The sequence below is a fragment of the Eschrichtius robustus genome, chromosome 3 (assembly GCF_028021215.1).
Source record: "Eschrichtius robustus isolate mEscRob2 chromosome 3, mEscRob2.pri, whole genome shotgun sequence".
In the NCBI taxonomy this organism is placed as follows: domain Eukaryota; kingdom Metazoa; phylum Chordata; class Mammalia; order Artiodactyla; family Eschrichtiidae; genus Eschrichtius; species Eschrichtius robustus.
In genome coordinates, this window is record NC_090826.1 from 65,641,342 (window position 1) to 65,657,110 (window position 15,769).

The window sequence follows — 15,769 nt, forward strand, 5'->3', positions numbered from 1 at the left end:
TGATTGATAGATGGGTTTTTCTAGCTTAAAGAAATAAAAAAGCAAAGAGCTTTTTCTTATCTAAATCTTTATTAGAAGAAAAAACAAATAGATTTAAAACAATGAGTAACAACAAATTTCATTAAATATTAAACAGTTTAGTTATCAAAGATATTTAGACAATATGTTCCTAATATTTCTGCACAGCAGAAGTGTACTGATTATAGAGCTCAGACTGTCTTGTGCTCATATGAGTTCGTTTTTGGCATAAAAGAATATCCAAAGTCACAGTTAAATATGATAATAGATAAACTGCTAGTAACTTACTATAGATTCTCAAAGCTTTCACAAATTATCATTGTGTGATTGATTGACATTCCCTTAGGGTGAATGTTTTATGGACTCTTTCTGTAACACTGAGTAACAAACGGAAATCATTTTCTTTAAAGTTAGTACTAATAAAATTATTTAAAATTGAATTAGAAATTATGTTCTTGTTCATATTAGCGCAATAAAAAGTAACATGAGTAAACTGATTATTTCATATCAAAAGTTAGAAAATGGAAATAACATACATAGAACACTCATTGATGATAATAAACAATCATTTAAAATGGAGCTATTCAGTACATGACATCTGTGAGCACCCTTTCTAGGGGTAAAGTTTCCCTTTGTAATTTCTTCAAGTTTCCCTTTCCAATCTGTGTAAAACACTGAGAAATGTAGTCTTATACCTATTGTATTTTCAAATATCTATCAATCATAGAAAAGATTACATTTTAAACTCACTTTTAGTAAAAAAACAAACCCAACAAGTGTCCTTTCAGGTTTTTTTCTTGCGTGTAGTACACATTCATGAATGTCCACTAGGCGCAAGGGAAATTGTTTATGCTGCAAAATGTAGTCTATACAGTGAGGATATCAAACATACTGAAATGACAAATGGTTTTCAACCAGTGAGCTAAGAAAAAAACAAATGCAAGAAGACTTGTTTTAATCACTAAACATTGCAGGATTCTTTTTTTTTTAACAATGTGTGTAAACTTGCCCACAAAAGCTGGGTAATATTAAACAGCCAGTAAGGCACTTTGTCAGAGAGGACTAAGTCGTAAAGGCTGGATGATTGATTGACAATTTGTTTAATAGGAAACAGTCCATACTTAGAGCAAAATCTGGAGTGTGGCGCTCCTTTTACCGATTTATTGTCGAACAGGAGTGGGGAAAACTTTAAAATCTTCTGTTTTACTTTGTTTACCAATTTTCCCTGCAGAAGTCTTTTAGTTGTAATTTTAAAAATATATTAGGAGCTACCAATTTAAATAACGTATCATTTTTCAATCTAATATTTAAAACAATATTAACATATTCACTAGCATTTTCAAAACATCCAAGCCATTCTATTTAAAAATGAATTACAAAACAAAACATCTTAGTATAAAAAATGTTCCGTGTTATTAACAATTCCCTTGCAATTTCTGATGGCTTCACGTATTACAGTATAAGCTTTGGTATAAAACATGCAAATAAAAGCCAACAAGGTGGTGAATACAGTGTTCCATACACAAAGCACTTATGAAACAAGTGTAGCACATACACAGCAGATGAGAGAAAGGTAACACCACTGCAGGATGACCAGAGTTTGCACTTCTACTGCTTCTTAGTTTGTGCATTTTGCTCGTTCAAAATCTTCAGCAGAGATTGACTCATGTAATAGGGTCTTTCAGCAGAACCATCGTTTCTTTCTAAATCTTCCACTAGGAGGAAGAATGGCACAGGGTAAATATCAAAGCAAAACTGTAAGAGAAGTAACATCGCCATCTGCTGCATACTTGCTTTACAGCAGTTCAAAATGTTATTCTAAAAAACAGCGTAGTTTGGCATCAACATTATTGTAAACATAACTATGAGAAAACAATCAGCCCTTGTTATTATGTCAATAAGATATTATCTCATTCTGTGTACCAGGTCTGATTCTGCCAATAGCACGTGCCTCTCAGCTGCATGATTAAGGAAATAAGTTTTATCTTCTTTTAGAGAGCAAATGTAACTACACAAAAAACAAAAGATGTATGAGGAATTTCTAAATTCACCTTCAAATTCCTAAAAAGTACGATGTATTCGACTTGCCTTCTAATTTACCGTATTAGTTCAAAATTGCTTTTGTTTTCGAGCAACAATTTAGGTAGTACAGTTTTTTTTTTTTTAAAGATTTGTAAATTTTCAGTATATTTCAAATCTTTGAACCCAAAATTTTGAGAAGTATTGCTCTGTTTTTTCAGTTATTACCTTAATTTCTTTATAAGAAAGTGGCTTTTAAAGTTTTCTCAAAAACTCATTTTTCTCTCTATATTTCAATTATACAAAGAAGTAATTAATGAAAAATATTTTTCTAACTAGAATTAAGCACATAATATAGTTAAAACTTCTATACTTAGAGATTTTTAAAGAATATTTATTAAGAATATTGAACCAAACGACATTCCTTTTCCTATGATTTTGCAACCAAGGGTTATATTCTTAAAATATAGCCAAGTTTAGAATGTTTCTATCTCCGTATAGTTCAGTGAATACTTTTACTGTGGAGAATTTTCTGGTCTAGTCAGCAGATTTAATGTTAAGCATTTAAAACATGGGCCCCCATCTAGTACCAAGAATCTAAAATACAGAAGTTATGATTGTTAGAATTCTCCAAATTAATCTCCTTTGTCTTTCTCAATTTTCTAACTCCTAGAACAGCCAGACTTATAAGGAAAAAATAGGCAACTGATTTCACACATGTTGATTTATATTTTATTCAAGTGATTTTCCAACTTTTATGTGTATCAGAATCACTAGAGAACTTTATAATAATTCACAAGCTGCCCCACACCCAAATACTTATATCAGAATCTCTTGGGGTGGGGAGCACAGGTATCAATGTTTGTAACAATTTCTCAGAGTGATTCTGATACATACACAAAAAAATTAAAAATTGTTTCATCATTATGAATTTTTCAACTACTCCTAAAAGGGGACTTATTCCTTATAATTTTTCAACACTTAAGTTAGTTAGAGGTAACCATTTTACTAGATTTTTGTTGTGAACGCTGTATTACTGAATAATAAAATAATAACTATCATCTAGAAAGATAGGTTATCACTGTTCTCTGAATTATACTTCAAGGAGCATGAGAGTGAAGAAGGTTTTGCCAAGGTATGAAGCCAAATGACACTTTTGATTACAATAATCTCAAGAAAGTAAGCCAAGAGCAAGATGGTGGCCATAGAAGGACCAATATTTTGAAAATCTCCCCTATTCTTTAGCTTCTTGCTATTAAGCTGCTATGAAGTCAGTCTAAATCTAGGTTCCCACACTTCAGGGTCATTAAATAAATTACTATTTATATTAATTTATAACAGTAATACATTTCTGACTCTCTTCTTGGATACATGGATCATATTCAGATCAAAATGTTAGATCAACATGTTCCTTTCTGTCAAGACATAAATAATCCTTATACACAAACTTACTTAGTGTAAAAGCCAAAAGGATACTATTGATTCAATGCTCCTTTTGGGGTACATTTTTACACTGTTTGCCATGTCATACGCACTTGCACACAGGAGATGGATAGGCAAAGTACGTGAGTGTCTGATTCATGCTTTCCTACGCCAGAGCCTGGTTTGTTGCTCTGGCCAGCAAGGGTGGAGTATGAAAGTAACTCTCCTCCTAAACCCTTCAGGAAGAGATTTCCTAACCCACAGTATGCCTCTTGTAAAGGTACAAGATGAGGTACCTATGGAGGGCTAATATTTCCTTAGGGTAAAATCTGAAGTGTCTTTCTTATCTTTTCTCTTTCTTCACTGAAAGTTAAGCTACAATTAAACTTTTTATAGAAAAAAGCCACATCATCTCTTTAATCTAGAAACTCATAACAGATATAATCACTCTTCTGAAACAGATCCATACCCATTTTCTATATGATGGGCATAGGAAAATAGGGATTTATCTCTATTATTTGGGTTACAGACAAATGGCATGAGTTATGTGGCCATCTCAGTTCTGCTCAGAATATTTTCATGGTGGCCAGAGGTTCATATTATTGGAAATGACATTCCAGAACTCAGATTCAACTTCACTATAAATATAATTTCACTAAAACAAAATGGCCTATGAAGGTTCCACAGTAATTTTTACCTAGTAATGCGGCCTGTGGAACCTGTATAACATTAACGTCTATACGTTTGTTATGGTCTCGAATCACTTACTGAAATATACTTCCTAGGGAACCATTAATACAAGTTTAATCACAGTTTAGAATGTTGTCCACTAGCTTGAACAGTATAAATATAACCATAGCACCATATTTACAAATTTAGTACCATATGCTGGTTAACTATAAATCAATCTTTTTATGGCTAATTGATTACACATTTATAGTGCTTTCAAAAATGTCCTGAATACCCTTTACAAATATACATTTATAAAAAGAAAGGCTATCAAAGCGCTGCAATGGGAAACAGCATGCCAAGTTATAAAAGTTTTGGAAACACTTTCAGCTATAGGCTTTAAAAAAATGTGTGACATTTACACCTTGCTCTTCAGCTGGGACCACTATAAAGTATCCTAGTTCACAGAGGCTACTGTCATCAATTGCCTGATACCTCAGATGGTACCAAGTTCTCGCTTTTTAGGAATAAGCACTGAAATTTCACATTACTTAAAAGCATCATTTTCAAATACAAATTGACCTAATTTACAAAACTTCTACTTAAAAATGAATGGCACTGTTTGGAGCTTTTCTACTCTTTCTGCTTCTGGGGAACTAGTTGCTTCTTGTTCAGAATTCCGTGCAGGGTAGGGGTTATGAAGTAGGGTTTTTCTGTAGATCCATCATTTCTTTCCAGATCTTCACCTGTATATGCAGCAGCCAAAGCAGGCAAAAGCAGCAACAGCAGCAGAACAATTATATGCATTTTTATAAATTGGAGAGTCGAACAGGGAAAAATCAGAGAAAGCAGTGTTAGAAAGTCAAATATAAGACAAATTAGTGCAGTTAAGTAGCTGATGCTGGTCAAAGTAAGAAGCTTCAACCTCTGCCAGGAAGCACTGAAACTTCCTAAATCCCGCCCACTCCAAAGAGGTTTATTTTGATAGTTTAAAGGTTAATAAGATCTTTTATGTCCTTTCAAATGTGTTATCTTTAAATTCTAACGACTGTTCATTTCAGAAAGGTAAATTGCCACATCCTCTGAGATGAAGCTGAATAAAAAGTATGGTGTGATAAATGTAGAGAATAATTGAATTTCACAGTTCAAAGTCTCTTTTAATGGTCATTCACACCCTAATGTTACAGATGAAGAAACTGAGACCCAGGGATGTAAAATGATTCTCCTGAAATTGAAAGCTCTGGGGCAACAGGATGAGGTGAGGACCCAGTCTCTTGACACCTACTTCAGTTCTCATCCTACTTAACTAAACGGTGTCCTGTCCTACATCCTTGTAGTTTACCTCAGGTTATATTCAAAAGCTAATACAGTGTTTGCTGACTTCTGTAATACATGAGTTTATATTCCTGCTTTGCTTAGGATAATAATAAAATGATGGGTATTCACTGAGCACACATCTGTTGGGTGGTTGGGGAAAAACATCAGAATGATGCTGAGAAGCAAGGAGAAGTCTGCATGGAATTAAATTTCCTGCAGATACGTATAATTCACAGCTGATAATATCTATCTCAATAAATATATAAATGCAACTTGAAACTGTTTTGACTAGTATATTAAAAATATTATGCTATTTTAGCTTTTATTTATTATGAAATAAAGGATAAGAAATATTATATAAAACCATATAGCATAATCACAGATTTATGGAATAAATCTCAGTTATTTTTCATCATACTCTCTTAGGAATGGTTGGATTATTGGTTTATTAGATTTTTACATTAGACTTCACAGTGACTTTCCTCACATACAAAATGAAAAGCTAAGGAGGGAACATGAAAGATGCTGAACATTTTTGTTCTTTTTTCCTTAATCATATTTCTATATCTTATATCACATATCATATGTTGTATGTTTATATCATTATTACTTTTGAGGGATTGGTAGGAACTGTGGTATCAATCACATAATAATGAAAATAATCATCTACAACTATTGTTTTTTTCCCATCCTGGGACCAGAATTCTCATTGCCTTGTAATGTTGAAAGGATGCTATGTCTCTATAAATGAAGTGTTTGTTTGCAAATAGTTTGCATTTTTAAAAACATCAGTTTTCTGGCAGTCAAGATAACAGGTATAAAGAGGTGTATATTTTAAAAAAAGGTACAATTCTACACAATCATAATTTGCCTTAGAGTATCATTTAAGAAGAAAATTGTCCAAAGTTAGATGTCGCCCATAGTAACAGCTGCAGAGGGAAGAAAAATACAATTTGGTTTCTCTTGTTCTTTACTATCAAAGACAAGAACATCCAAAAAGAAACTATTCACATTCAACACACAATGTGTTAAATAAGGCTGAAATTATACCTGCTTTTCAAGAAGTTGGCAATTAGTAATATAGATGAGTGGAAAACATTTCTTAGTGCTCAAATTTAAAATCCACTGTCAAAATGAAAATCTATAAGATTTGCCAAAGCTTCCAAAGATTGGAAACTGATAGGTTCTAAACATTTCCCGGGATACATTTTGAGAAAACTTTTCAGTTACAAGAAGCAGGAAGATCCCAGTGGGCTCTCCCAGTTTCATTCCCATGATTAGCATTTGAGATGAAAGGAGAGACCTCTGAACATTCAAGATCTCTGTCTCTTCTGTGTCTTAAGCTACCTTATTCCCATGCTCCTTCTTCCACCTCATACCTGAGCTGAAGTTTGTTCATGTGGTATTTTGTAGATGGCTTTTCCTGACAAACCACTGAAGCACTAAGGAAAAGATTAAACATTCCAGTTCCATTTATAGCCAGAGGAAGAGCTAACTTGTACACAAAGTTCTCCTGATTGATTTGTCCAGTTATTGAAAATTGATTTGTTAAATGTTCAGAAAAGAAAAAAGATCAAACCATTTTCTAGAAGGTTTTTTCCTTCAATATATCTCCCTAAAGTTACTATCTTTAGGGAGGTATATATATATATATATCTCCTCTCCTGACCCCAGCATGCAGTTGCTGCTGTGAGTTACACTAAAAAATAAACTGTTCCTTTTATACAAGTAGATCACTCAGTAATGCCCTGTCATAGAATGTTTTCTCTGCTTCTCTTGAGAGCAATGTGCCAGAGAAATAATCTCTCAGAGGGTATTAGATGTAGGGCTAACAAGTTCTGTTCTTTCACCTGTTGACCCTACTTTATCTAGTTTGAAGGTAAGGACAGATCAAGCTCCTGATGGGCACTAGGTTCTCCAGGGCTTTTAAGATGAGGTATTAATAGAAAACATGTCCATTCTGCATACGTGAGGTGCACATGCCACATAGAAGCACAGTGAAGAAGTCAGTGATGAAAGCTCTATTGAAGTATTTTAACACTACGCAGCAGAGTTGATCTAGCCATTTCCTAAACACGCCTCTCCATGAATCCTATCTATTTGTCATTGTGTTACCCAGTGTGAATTGGCCCTATGTGTCTTTGAAACCATTGCCAGCTTGGCTTTATCAGAAGCTAAAGGCTCTCTTCAGAGTCCCCAAAGCCCAGCCTCAAAGCCCAGTTATGTCTTCAGTTGTTAATAAAGCACAACAGAAGCCAATCATTATTATAAATTTGAAAACATTAAGAAATTAAAATAATTTCATGCTAACACCACGCCATGATGCCTGACCCTCCTGTGCTTTGCAAACCCCATCTCTCAGCCTTTAAGGTTTACAAAGCATCTACTAGACAACGTCTCTTTCCAAATAAACTGTTTTGCAGTTTCAGCCAGGTCATAGCAAATCCACAAGCCAGCTAAAAGACTGGGTCTTAACCTTTTCATCTTTTGGTTATCCACCAAAGGGGGAAAACACACATACTGAAAACTTACAGAAGCAGATGAAAATTGTTTCAATACACATTGCATAGACGCTGAAGAATCCATGTGCAATTAGGTAAGATCCAATAACGACTGTCTGTAAATGAGCAGAGAAGAGAATGAAGATGCCATTAACTTGTCCATTAACTTGTCCAAAAGAACAATAATGCAGCTTTAAATAAAATCATGATGAAGACGCTTTGAAATACTCTGTGTTGGAAAAGATTTCAATATAGGAATGTAAAAAATTCAGTGATAAAGTTTTTGAGTGTCTTTGTACTGGGATTTAAACAAAATGTACTCGATTACCTGCCAATTTTCGTATCACTATCCCCAATGCCTACCAAAAACATCCCAGATTTAGGATCCTGCACACTGAGGCAGTAAAGCATAGGAGTTAAGAGCATACACTGCCTAGGTTTAATCACAGCTCAGGCACTCACTCGACAAGTCACCTAACATCTCTGTGCTTCCTACATAAGACTGTTGGTGGGGAAGGGGAGAATGTGAGTAATAATGGTATTTATGACACATGGATTGAGTGAGTTAATATACTGTAATAGATCTCGCAGGGCTCCCCCAGGTCCTCTCCAGCTGCCACATCTATCCCCTAGTTGCTGGGAATGTATGTAGGCTGCTGATGACTCAGCTGTTTTGCTCACTAGGAATTGCTCTTGCAGGGAACTGCCTCACCCAAGGTTATGCCATCATTCAGAGGGCAACCCCTGGGCAACGGCTGCCTGATGCAGCATACAGAGGCCTAGTCCCTTTGTCAGAACTTCCTGTAATTATGTCTGAGGCTTCAGCTATAATTGCAGCATGGGTCAGCTTCTTCTTTTGCCTGGGCCTGTCCTCCTCACTTCCTTTCAAGTGTATCTCAGGAGAGCACTTCATAGTAAGCCTTCTGCATGCAATCCTCTGTCTCAGGGGTTGCTTCCAAGGAACCCAAGCTCTAAAGCAGAATGAGGCTTGGCCTCAAAGTAAGACCAATCATGTCAGCTATCATTATTTCTCCTATTCCTTTTTGGTTTTTTATTTTGCCATTTCTCATAAATCAGAATCAATGTTACCCAGATGCTATGGAATGAATTGTGTCCCCTCAAAATTCATATGTTGAAACCTAATCCCCAAAGTGATGGCATCTGGAGGAGGGGCCTTCAGGAAGTAATGAGGTCACAATGATGAAGCCCTCGTGAATGGGATTAGTGCCCTTATAAGAGAAGACAGGAGAGATGAAATCTCTCTCTACCATGTTAGGATACAGCAAGAAAGTGTCCCTTTGCAAATTAGGAAGAAAGCTCTCACCAGGAACTGAATCTGTGGGCACCTTGATCTTGGAGTTCTCAGTCTTCAGAACTGTGAGGAATAAATCCCTGTTGTTTAAGCCACCCAGTCTATGGTATTTCTGTTGTAGCAGCCCAAACTTACTAAGACATCAGCTCTTACCATCAAAGGTACCCAGTAGTAATTTAAAGATGTTGGTCCTTCTGTAATCATTGGGAGTCTTTCTGTGAAGAGTAGAAAGGCCAGGACACCTAGAGTGAAAAGGCAGAACATGTATATTATGCATTTGCAAAGGAACGTAGCTTTTTGTAGTAAAGACGTTTTTCTAAGCACATGTTAAACTTACTACTACTACTACTACTACTACTACTACTACTACTACTACTACTACTACTACTTACCTATACACCCAGCAACTAGAATCTTCCCCAGGATTAGCACAAAGTCTGTCACTCTATCCATAACTGCAACTCTGAGAATCAGAAAAAAGAGAGTATAATTTTGGGTTTAAATTATATTTGTTATCAGAAATTTATGAGAGTAAATAATTCATGAGTTCATTTTGATGTGTCTTTGCTGAAATTTTATTTGGCCTTTGTTAAATGCAAGAAATGAAGTTAGAACCCAGGCATGACTTTCTGACTTATTTATAATGGAGTAAACAGAAGATGGCATTGTAAGGCTGTCAGGTGCTATTGGTGGTGTCAGCATCTCTCTCTCTAATTCGGGGACTATAGATACCCTGAATCCTGAGGATGGCTGCACTGGTTCTCTGATTTTGTTCACTCAGACTCTGTCAATTTTGGAAGGGGGGAATAGTCAGAAACATGATGATAATGTTCATGTGGGGAATTTCTTGAGCATAGGGGATAATAAAAATGAATAAGTGCCAGTGGGTATAAAGGCACAGGTGGATGATGGGAGCAATAATTCTAAAACATACGAAGAAATTAATGGTGTGAAGGAGAAGATTTAAATCTATTAAAATAAAAGATAAGATTCATGTCTAATAAGACCACCAACATGTGAAGTATGGATGCTAAAGCTTCACCAAATCATCTACTGCCATGCTAAACCTGATTACTTACTTTAAAATATTTCTCATCAGCAGATTGAAAGCATCTCTCGCTGACCTGCAGAAGTTTTTGCCATATATTGCAATCTGAGGAAGACAGTTGATATTATTCTGGAGTCAGTAACATAACTTAACAAGACCAACAGACAATCCAATGACAGGAACATGAATTAATTCTGTCACCCACACAGTTATTCTCATTCCTCTTTCCAACAGTTGGGTTCATGGGAGGCTTGGGCAGTGTGTGTCCTCAACTCTGCACAACTCTCAGAGTCATTGACAATAAGGTATGTTTCGGTTGCTATTTGCCCTTAACTCCATGGGGATTAGACAGCTTCAAACAGAGGTAGGTCTTCTTCTCAAATCCCAGGACACAGCTTCTGTCTTTGAAGTGTTTTGGCTATGGTTTGTTGCTGAATGGGTTAAATGTTGTAGCGTTCACATTAAAAATTACTCTCAGGAAACCCAGTGCCTTCCAATACACTTGCTTTATTGATTAAAAGGCTCAATACAATATTCTCATTGGAGGTATATTAATGACTCTTTGAATGTCCGTAACTATTTAAATCACCCATGCAGACCCTATATCACTGTGATAATATGCAAGTGTTATAAGGTTGTAGCTGCTAAATTTTAGAATAATATTTTTGGATCCCCTATTTTAAAAAAAATCTCTTTAGAAGCCTCCATATTCCCATAGGAAATAAGTAACAAATGCAGTTATGCATTATCAATTCCCACACATTTCAAAATAAGAATCATAAAAAGAAATAGACCCTTCCTTAAAAATATGTAAATCCCAGAATTAGAAGAATATTTTCTTTTCACAGTGAAACATAGACTAGGTAAGCTTTCCTCCCACTAAACTATGTCAAAGACAAACAAAATCATTTTCAATCTAGCACATTTTTATACTTCTAAGGTAAATAATATTTTCCCTCTCCAAAAAGGTATTGAAGGTAATAATGAACTACAGTTAAGTTACTGTCTCAACTAGGAAAGCATAGCCCTGAATGATGCATTGGATTCACAAATTCTTGTAACAACATGGTGATAAATTCAACTGCTTGAGGTACAAGGTATCTGCTTTAGAGATGGAAATGTAGACATGGGGTTTGGGTTTGCAAAGAAGCAGTTTAGTAAATAAAAATAAGCTACTTACCATAACATACGCATTTCTGTTCAAAAACTTTACTGCTTTTTCTAAACACCAGAAACAGCATCTCAGGCAGCATTTTAGGAATTTAGAAATGTTGTTCTGGGCCTCTATGAGAAGGAGATATTTAAACCTATTAATGATTTGCAAACTCTATGAATCAAAAAAATATAGTAAAATTTTAAGTGTGCTTTAAAATTTTTTTAATTGCAGTGAAATATACATAAGATTTACTATTTTAACCATTTTTAAGTGTACAATTCAGTAGCATTTAGTACATTCACGATTTTGTGAAATTACCATCACTATCAATTTCCAGAACTTTTCATCATCTCATATAGAAACTCTGTACCCATTAAACAATAACTTCTCATTCTCCCTTTCTCCCAGTCCCTGGTAACCTCTGTCATACTTCTGTCTGTATGAATTTGCCTCTTCTAGATACCTCATATAAGTAGAATCATACAATATTTGTCCTTTTGTGTCTTGCTTATTTCACACTTAGCATTAAATTGTCAAGATTCATTATTACATTTATTTTTAGAGCTGAATAACATTTCATTGTATGTATATGTCACATTTGTTTATTCTTTTATCTGTTAATGGAAATTTGGGTTGTTTCTACCTTCTGGCTATTGCAAATAATGCTCCTATGAACACTGGTGTGCAAGTATTTGTTTGAGTTCCTGCTTTCAATTATTTTGAGTATATATGTAGAAGTGGAATTGCTGGCTTATATGGCAATCATATTTTTAACTTTTAAAGGAATCACCATACTGTTTTCCACAGTGGCAATATGATTTTACATGCCCACCAGCAATGCACAGGCGTTCCAATTTATCCTCACCCTAAAAAAATTTGTTTTTTCATTTTTTGATACTAGACATTCTAATGGGTATGAATTGGTACCTCACTATGGTTTTGATTTGCACTTCCCTAATGACTAATATTGAACATCTTTTCACGTGTTCATTTACCATTTATATATGTTCTTTAGAGCAATGTATATGAAATCCTTTGCAGGAGGGACAAAGATGGTGACATAGGAGGCTCTTGAACTTCCCTCCTCCCACAGATGCACTGAATGTACAGCTACACATGGAGCAATTTCCTCTGAGAGAAATCCAGAAACAAGCTGAGTGACTCCAACACATCAGGCAACTATGAAAATCCCATGTTGAAATGGTAGGAAAGGCTGAAACACACTCGCCATAAACTCTACCCCTGGTACAACACCATGCAGTCAGGACAATACACCCAACTCTCAGCTTCTCCCTGAGGAGTGAAGGGTTTGGGCAGCACATCAAGGATTCCAACTTTTAAGGCTCCCACCCAAGAGACAGACCCCCAAAACACTTAGCTCTGATAGCCAAAGGGGCTTGTTTCCACAAGTTCTAAAGGACTATAAAAAACAAAGAAGCAGTTCTTAACAGGCACATATGCTAGCAATCACTATACCGCCAGGCTTAGCAAAGAGGGAGCAGGCAAAAACGCCCATTTTCCAGTCTTTTCCTGGGAGGGGATTGACTGCGTACTTTACAACCTACTGCCTAAAATTCCGTCTTCTAGTTTGCACACCCTTGGAGCTAGCTGTGATCCTCCACGGACCCAGGGGGAGGAGGTCACCAACATCTCTTTGGAAGGAGCTTATACACCTGTGTGGTGCCCCAGTTTCTGCAGCTGCTGCCCGAGTCACGGTCCCCCCTTTGTGTGGCTCTAATAGGGCTTGCACAAATGAGTCTCACAGGACTGTAGAAAACAAAGAATCCGTTTTTAAATGGTAAAGGAATGCCCTACCACCACCACCACTACCATGGCTATACATCCTGGCTCAGTGCAGAGGGTGCAGGCAAAAGCCACCTCCCAGTTTCTCCCTGACATGAGAATCTACATGCTTTCCCAGCTGCTGCATAAGGGTTTACCTTCTAATCAGCCTGCATCTAGGTTCTGACTGTGATCCTCCACTTTGGGACCCTGACAGGTCTAGGTACACCTTCAATTACTAAGAGCCACTAAACTAACTATGGTGGCTAGGACAATCACAAAGATTTGAGAGAACCAGAAGGTTGGGCTGGGTTGATTAATGAAGCTCATCTCCTACATAAGACTATTCTGTCAAGTTGGGAAAGATGGCTGTTTTATCTAATTCACAGAAAGCAATACAGAGAGTCAAGAAAAAAAAAGAGAAGGAGAAACAAGGGAATACTTTCCGAATAAAAAAACAAAATATATTTCCAGAAACTGGTATTTCTGAAACAGAGATAAGTGATTTAACCAATAAAGAATTCAAAATAATGCTCATAAAGATGCTCACCACGGTCAGGGAGAAATGCATGAACAAAATAAGAATTCAATAAAGAGATAGAAAATATCCAAAAAAAAAAATCAAACAGAATTTATACAGCTGAAGAATACAATTGAACTGAAAAATTCAATAGGGGGATTCATAGCAGATTAGATCTAGTGAAAGAAAGGATTGATGGACTCCCCTCTTGTGAGAGCACCAGAATCACAACTAACTGCTGAACAATCATTGACAGGAAGACACTGGAACTCACCAAAAGAGATACTCCACATTCAAAGACAAAGGGGAACCCAAAATGAGATGGTAGGAGGGGCGCAATCACAATAAATTCAAATCCCATAACTGCTGGGTGGGTGACTCACAAACTGGAGAACACATATACCACAGAAGTCCACCCACTGGAGTGAAGGTTCTGAGCCGCACGTCAGACTTCCCAACCTGGGGGTCTGGCAATGGGAGGAGGAATTTCTAGAGAATCAGACTTTGAAGGCTAGCAGGATTTGACTGCAGGACTCCGGCAGGACTGGGGGAAACAGAGACTCCACTCTTGGAGGGCACACACAAAGTAGTGTGCGCATCGGGACCCAGGGGAAGGAGCAGTGACCCCACAGGAGACTGAACCAGACCTACCTGCTAGTGTTGGAGGGTTCCTGCAGAGGTGGAAGGTGACTGTGGCTCACCGTGAGGACAAGGACACTGGCAGCAGAAGTTCTGGGAAGTACCCCTTGGCGTGAGCCCTCCCAGAGTCGGCCATTAGCCCCACCAAAGAGCATGGGTAGGCTCCAGTGTTCGGTCGCCTCAGGCCAAACAACCGACAGGGGGGGAACCCAGCCCCACCCATCAGCAGACAAGCAGATTAAAATTTTACTGAGCTCTGCCCACCAGAGCAACAGCCAGCTCTACCCACCACCAGTCCCTCCCATCAAGAAACTTGCACAAGCATCTTAGCCTCATCCACCAGAGGGCAGACAGCAGAAGCAAGAAGAACTACAATCCTGCAGCCTGTGGAACAAAAACCACATCCACAGAAAGATAAGACAAGATGAAAAGGCAGAGGACTATGTACCAGACGAAGGAACAAGATAAAACCCCAGAAAAACAACTAAATGAAGTGGAGATAGGCAATCTTCCAGAAAAAGAATTCAGAATAATGAGAGTGAAGATGATCCAGGACCTTGGAAAAAGAATGGAGGCAAAGATCGAGAAGATGCAAGAAATGTTTAACAAAGACCTAGAAGAATTAAAGAACAAACAAACAGAGATGAACAATACAATAACTGAAATGAAAAATACACTAGAAGGAATCAATAGCAGAATAACTGAGGCAGAAGAATGGATAAGTGACCTGGAAGACAGAATGCTGGAATTCACTGCTGCAGAACAGACTAAAGAAAAAAGAATGAAAAGAAATGAAGACAGCCTAAGAGACCTCTAGGACAACATTAAATGCAACAACATTTGCATTATAGGGGTCCCAGAAGGAGAAGAGAGAGAGAAAGGACCCGAGAAAATATTTGAAGGGATTATAGTGGAAAAATTCCCTAACATGGGAAAGGAAATAGCCACCCAAGTCCAGGAAGTGCAGAGAGTCCCATACAGGATAAACCCAAGGAGAAACACGCTGAGACACATAGTAATCAAATTGGCAAAAATTAAAGACAAAGAAAAATTATTGAAAGCAGCAAGGGAAAAATGACAAATAACATACAAGGGAACTCCTATAAGGTTAACAGCTTATTTCGCAGCAGAAACTCTACAAGCCAGAAGGGAGTGGCAGGACATATTTAAAGTGATGAAAGGGAAGAACCTACAACCAAGATTACTCTACCTGGCAAGGATCTCATTCAGATTCGATGGAGAAATCGAAAGCTTTACAGACAAGCAAAAGCTAAGAGAATTCAGCACCACCAAACCAGCTCTACAACAAATGCTAAAGGAACTTCTCTAAGTGGGAAACACAAGAGAAGAAAAGGACCTACAAAAA

The 15,769-nt window shown here is 37.0% G+C and overlaps 1 protein-coding gene across 1 annotated transcript in view; it reads right to left on the reverse strand.

The window, feature by feature from the left end:
* Positions 1-1,626: 1,626 nt before the first annotated feature.
* Positions 1,627-15,769, reverse strand: part of SLC44A5 (solute carrier family 44 member 5) — a 372,145-nt gene continuing 358,002 nt past the window's right edge. The window contains exons 17-22 of the mRNA XM_068538021.1: positions 11,487-11,590; positions 10,338-10,411; positions 9,651-9,721; positions 9,412-9,500; positions 7,978-8,062; positions 1,627-1,733 (exon numbers count right to left, since the gene is read on the reverse strand). Coding sequence (XP_068394122.1) covers positions 1,627-1,733; positions 7,978-8,062; positions 9,412-9,500; positions 9,651-9,721; positions 10,338-10,411; positions 11,487-11,590 — 530 coding nt within the window. The remainder of the gene's footprint in view (positions 1,734-7,977; positions 8,063-9,411; positions 9,501-9,650; positions 9,722-10,337; positions 10,412-11,486; positions 11,591-15,769) is intronic.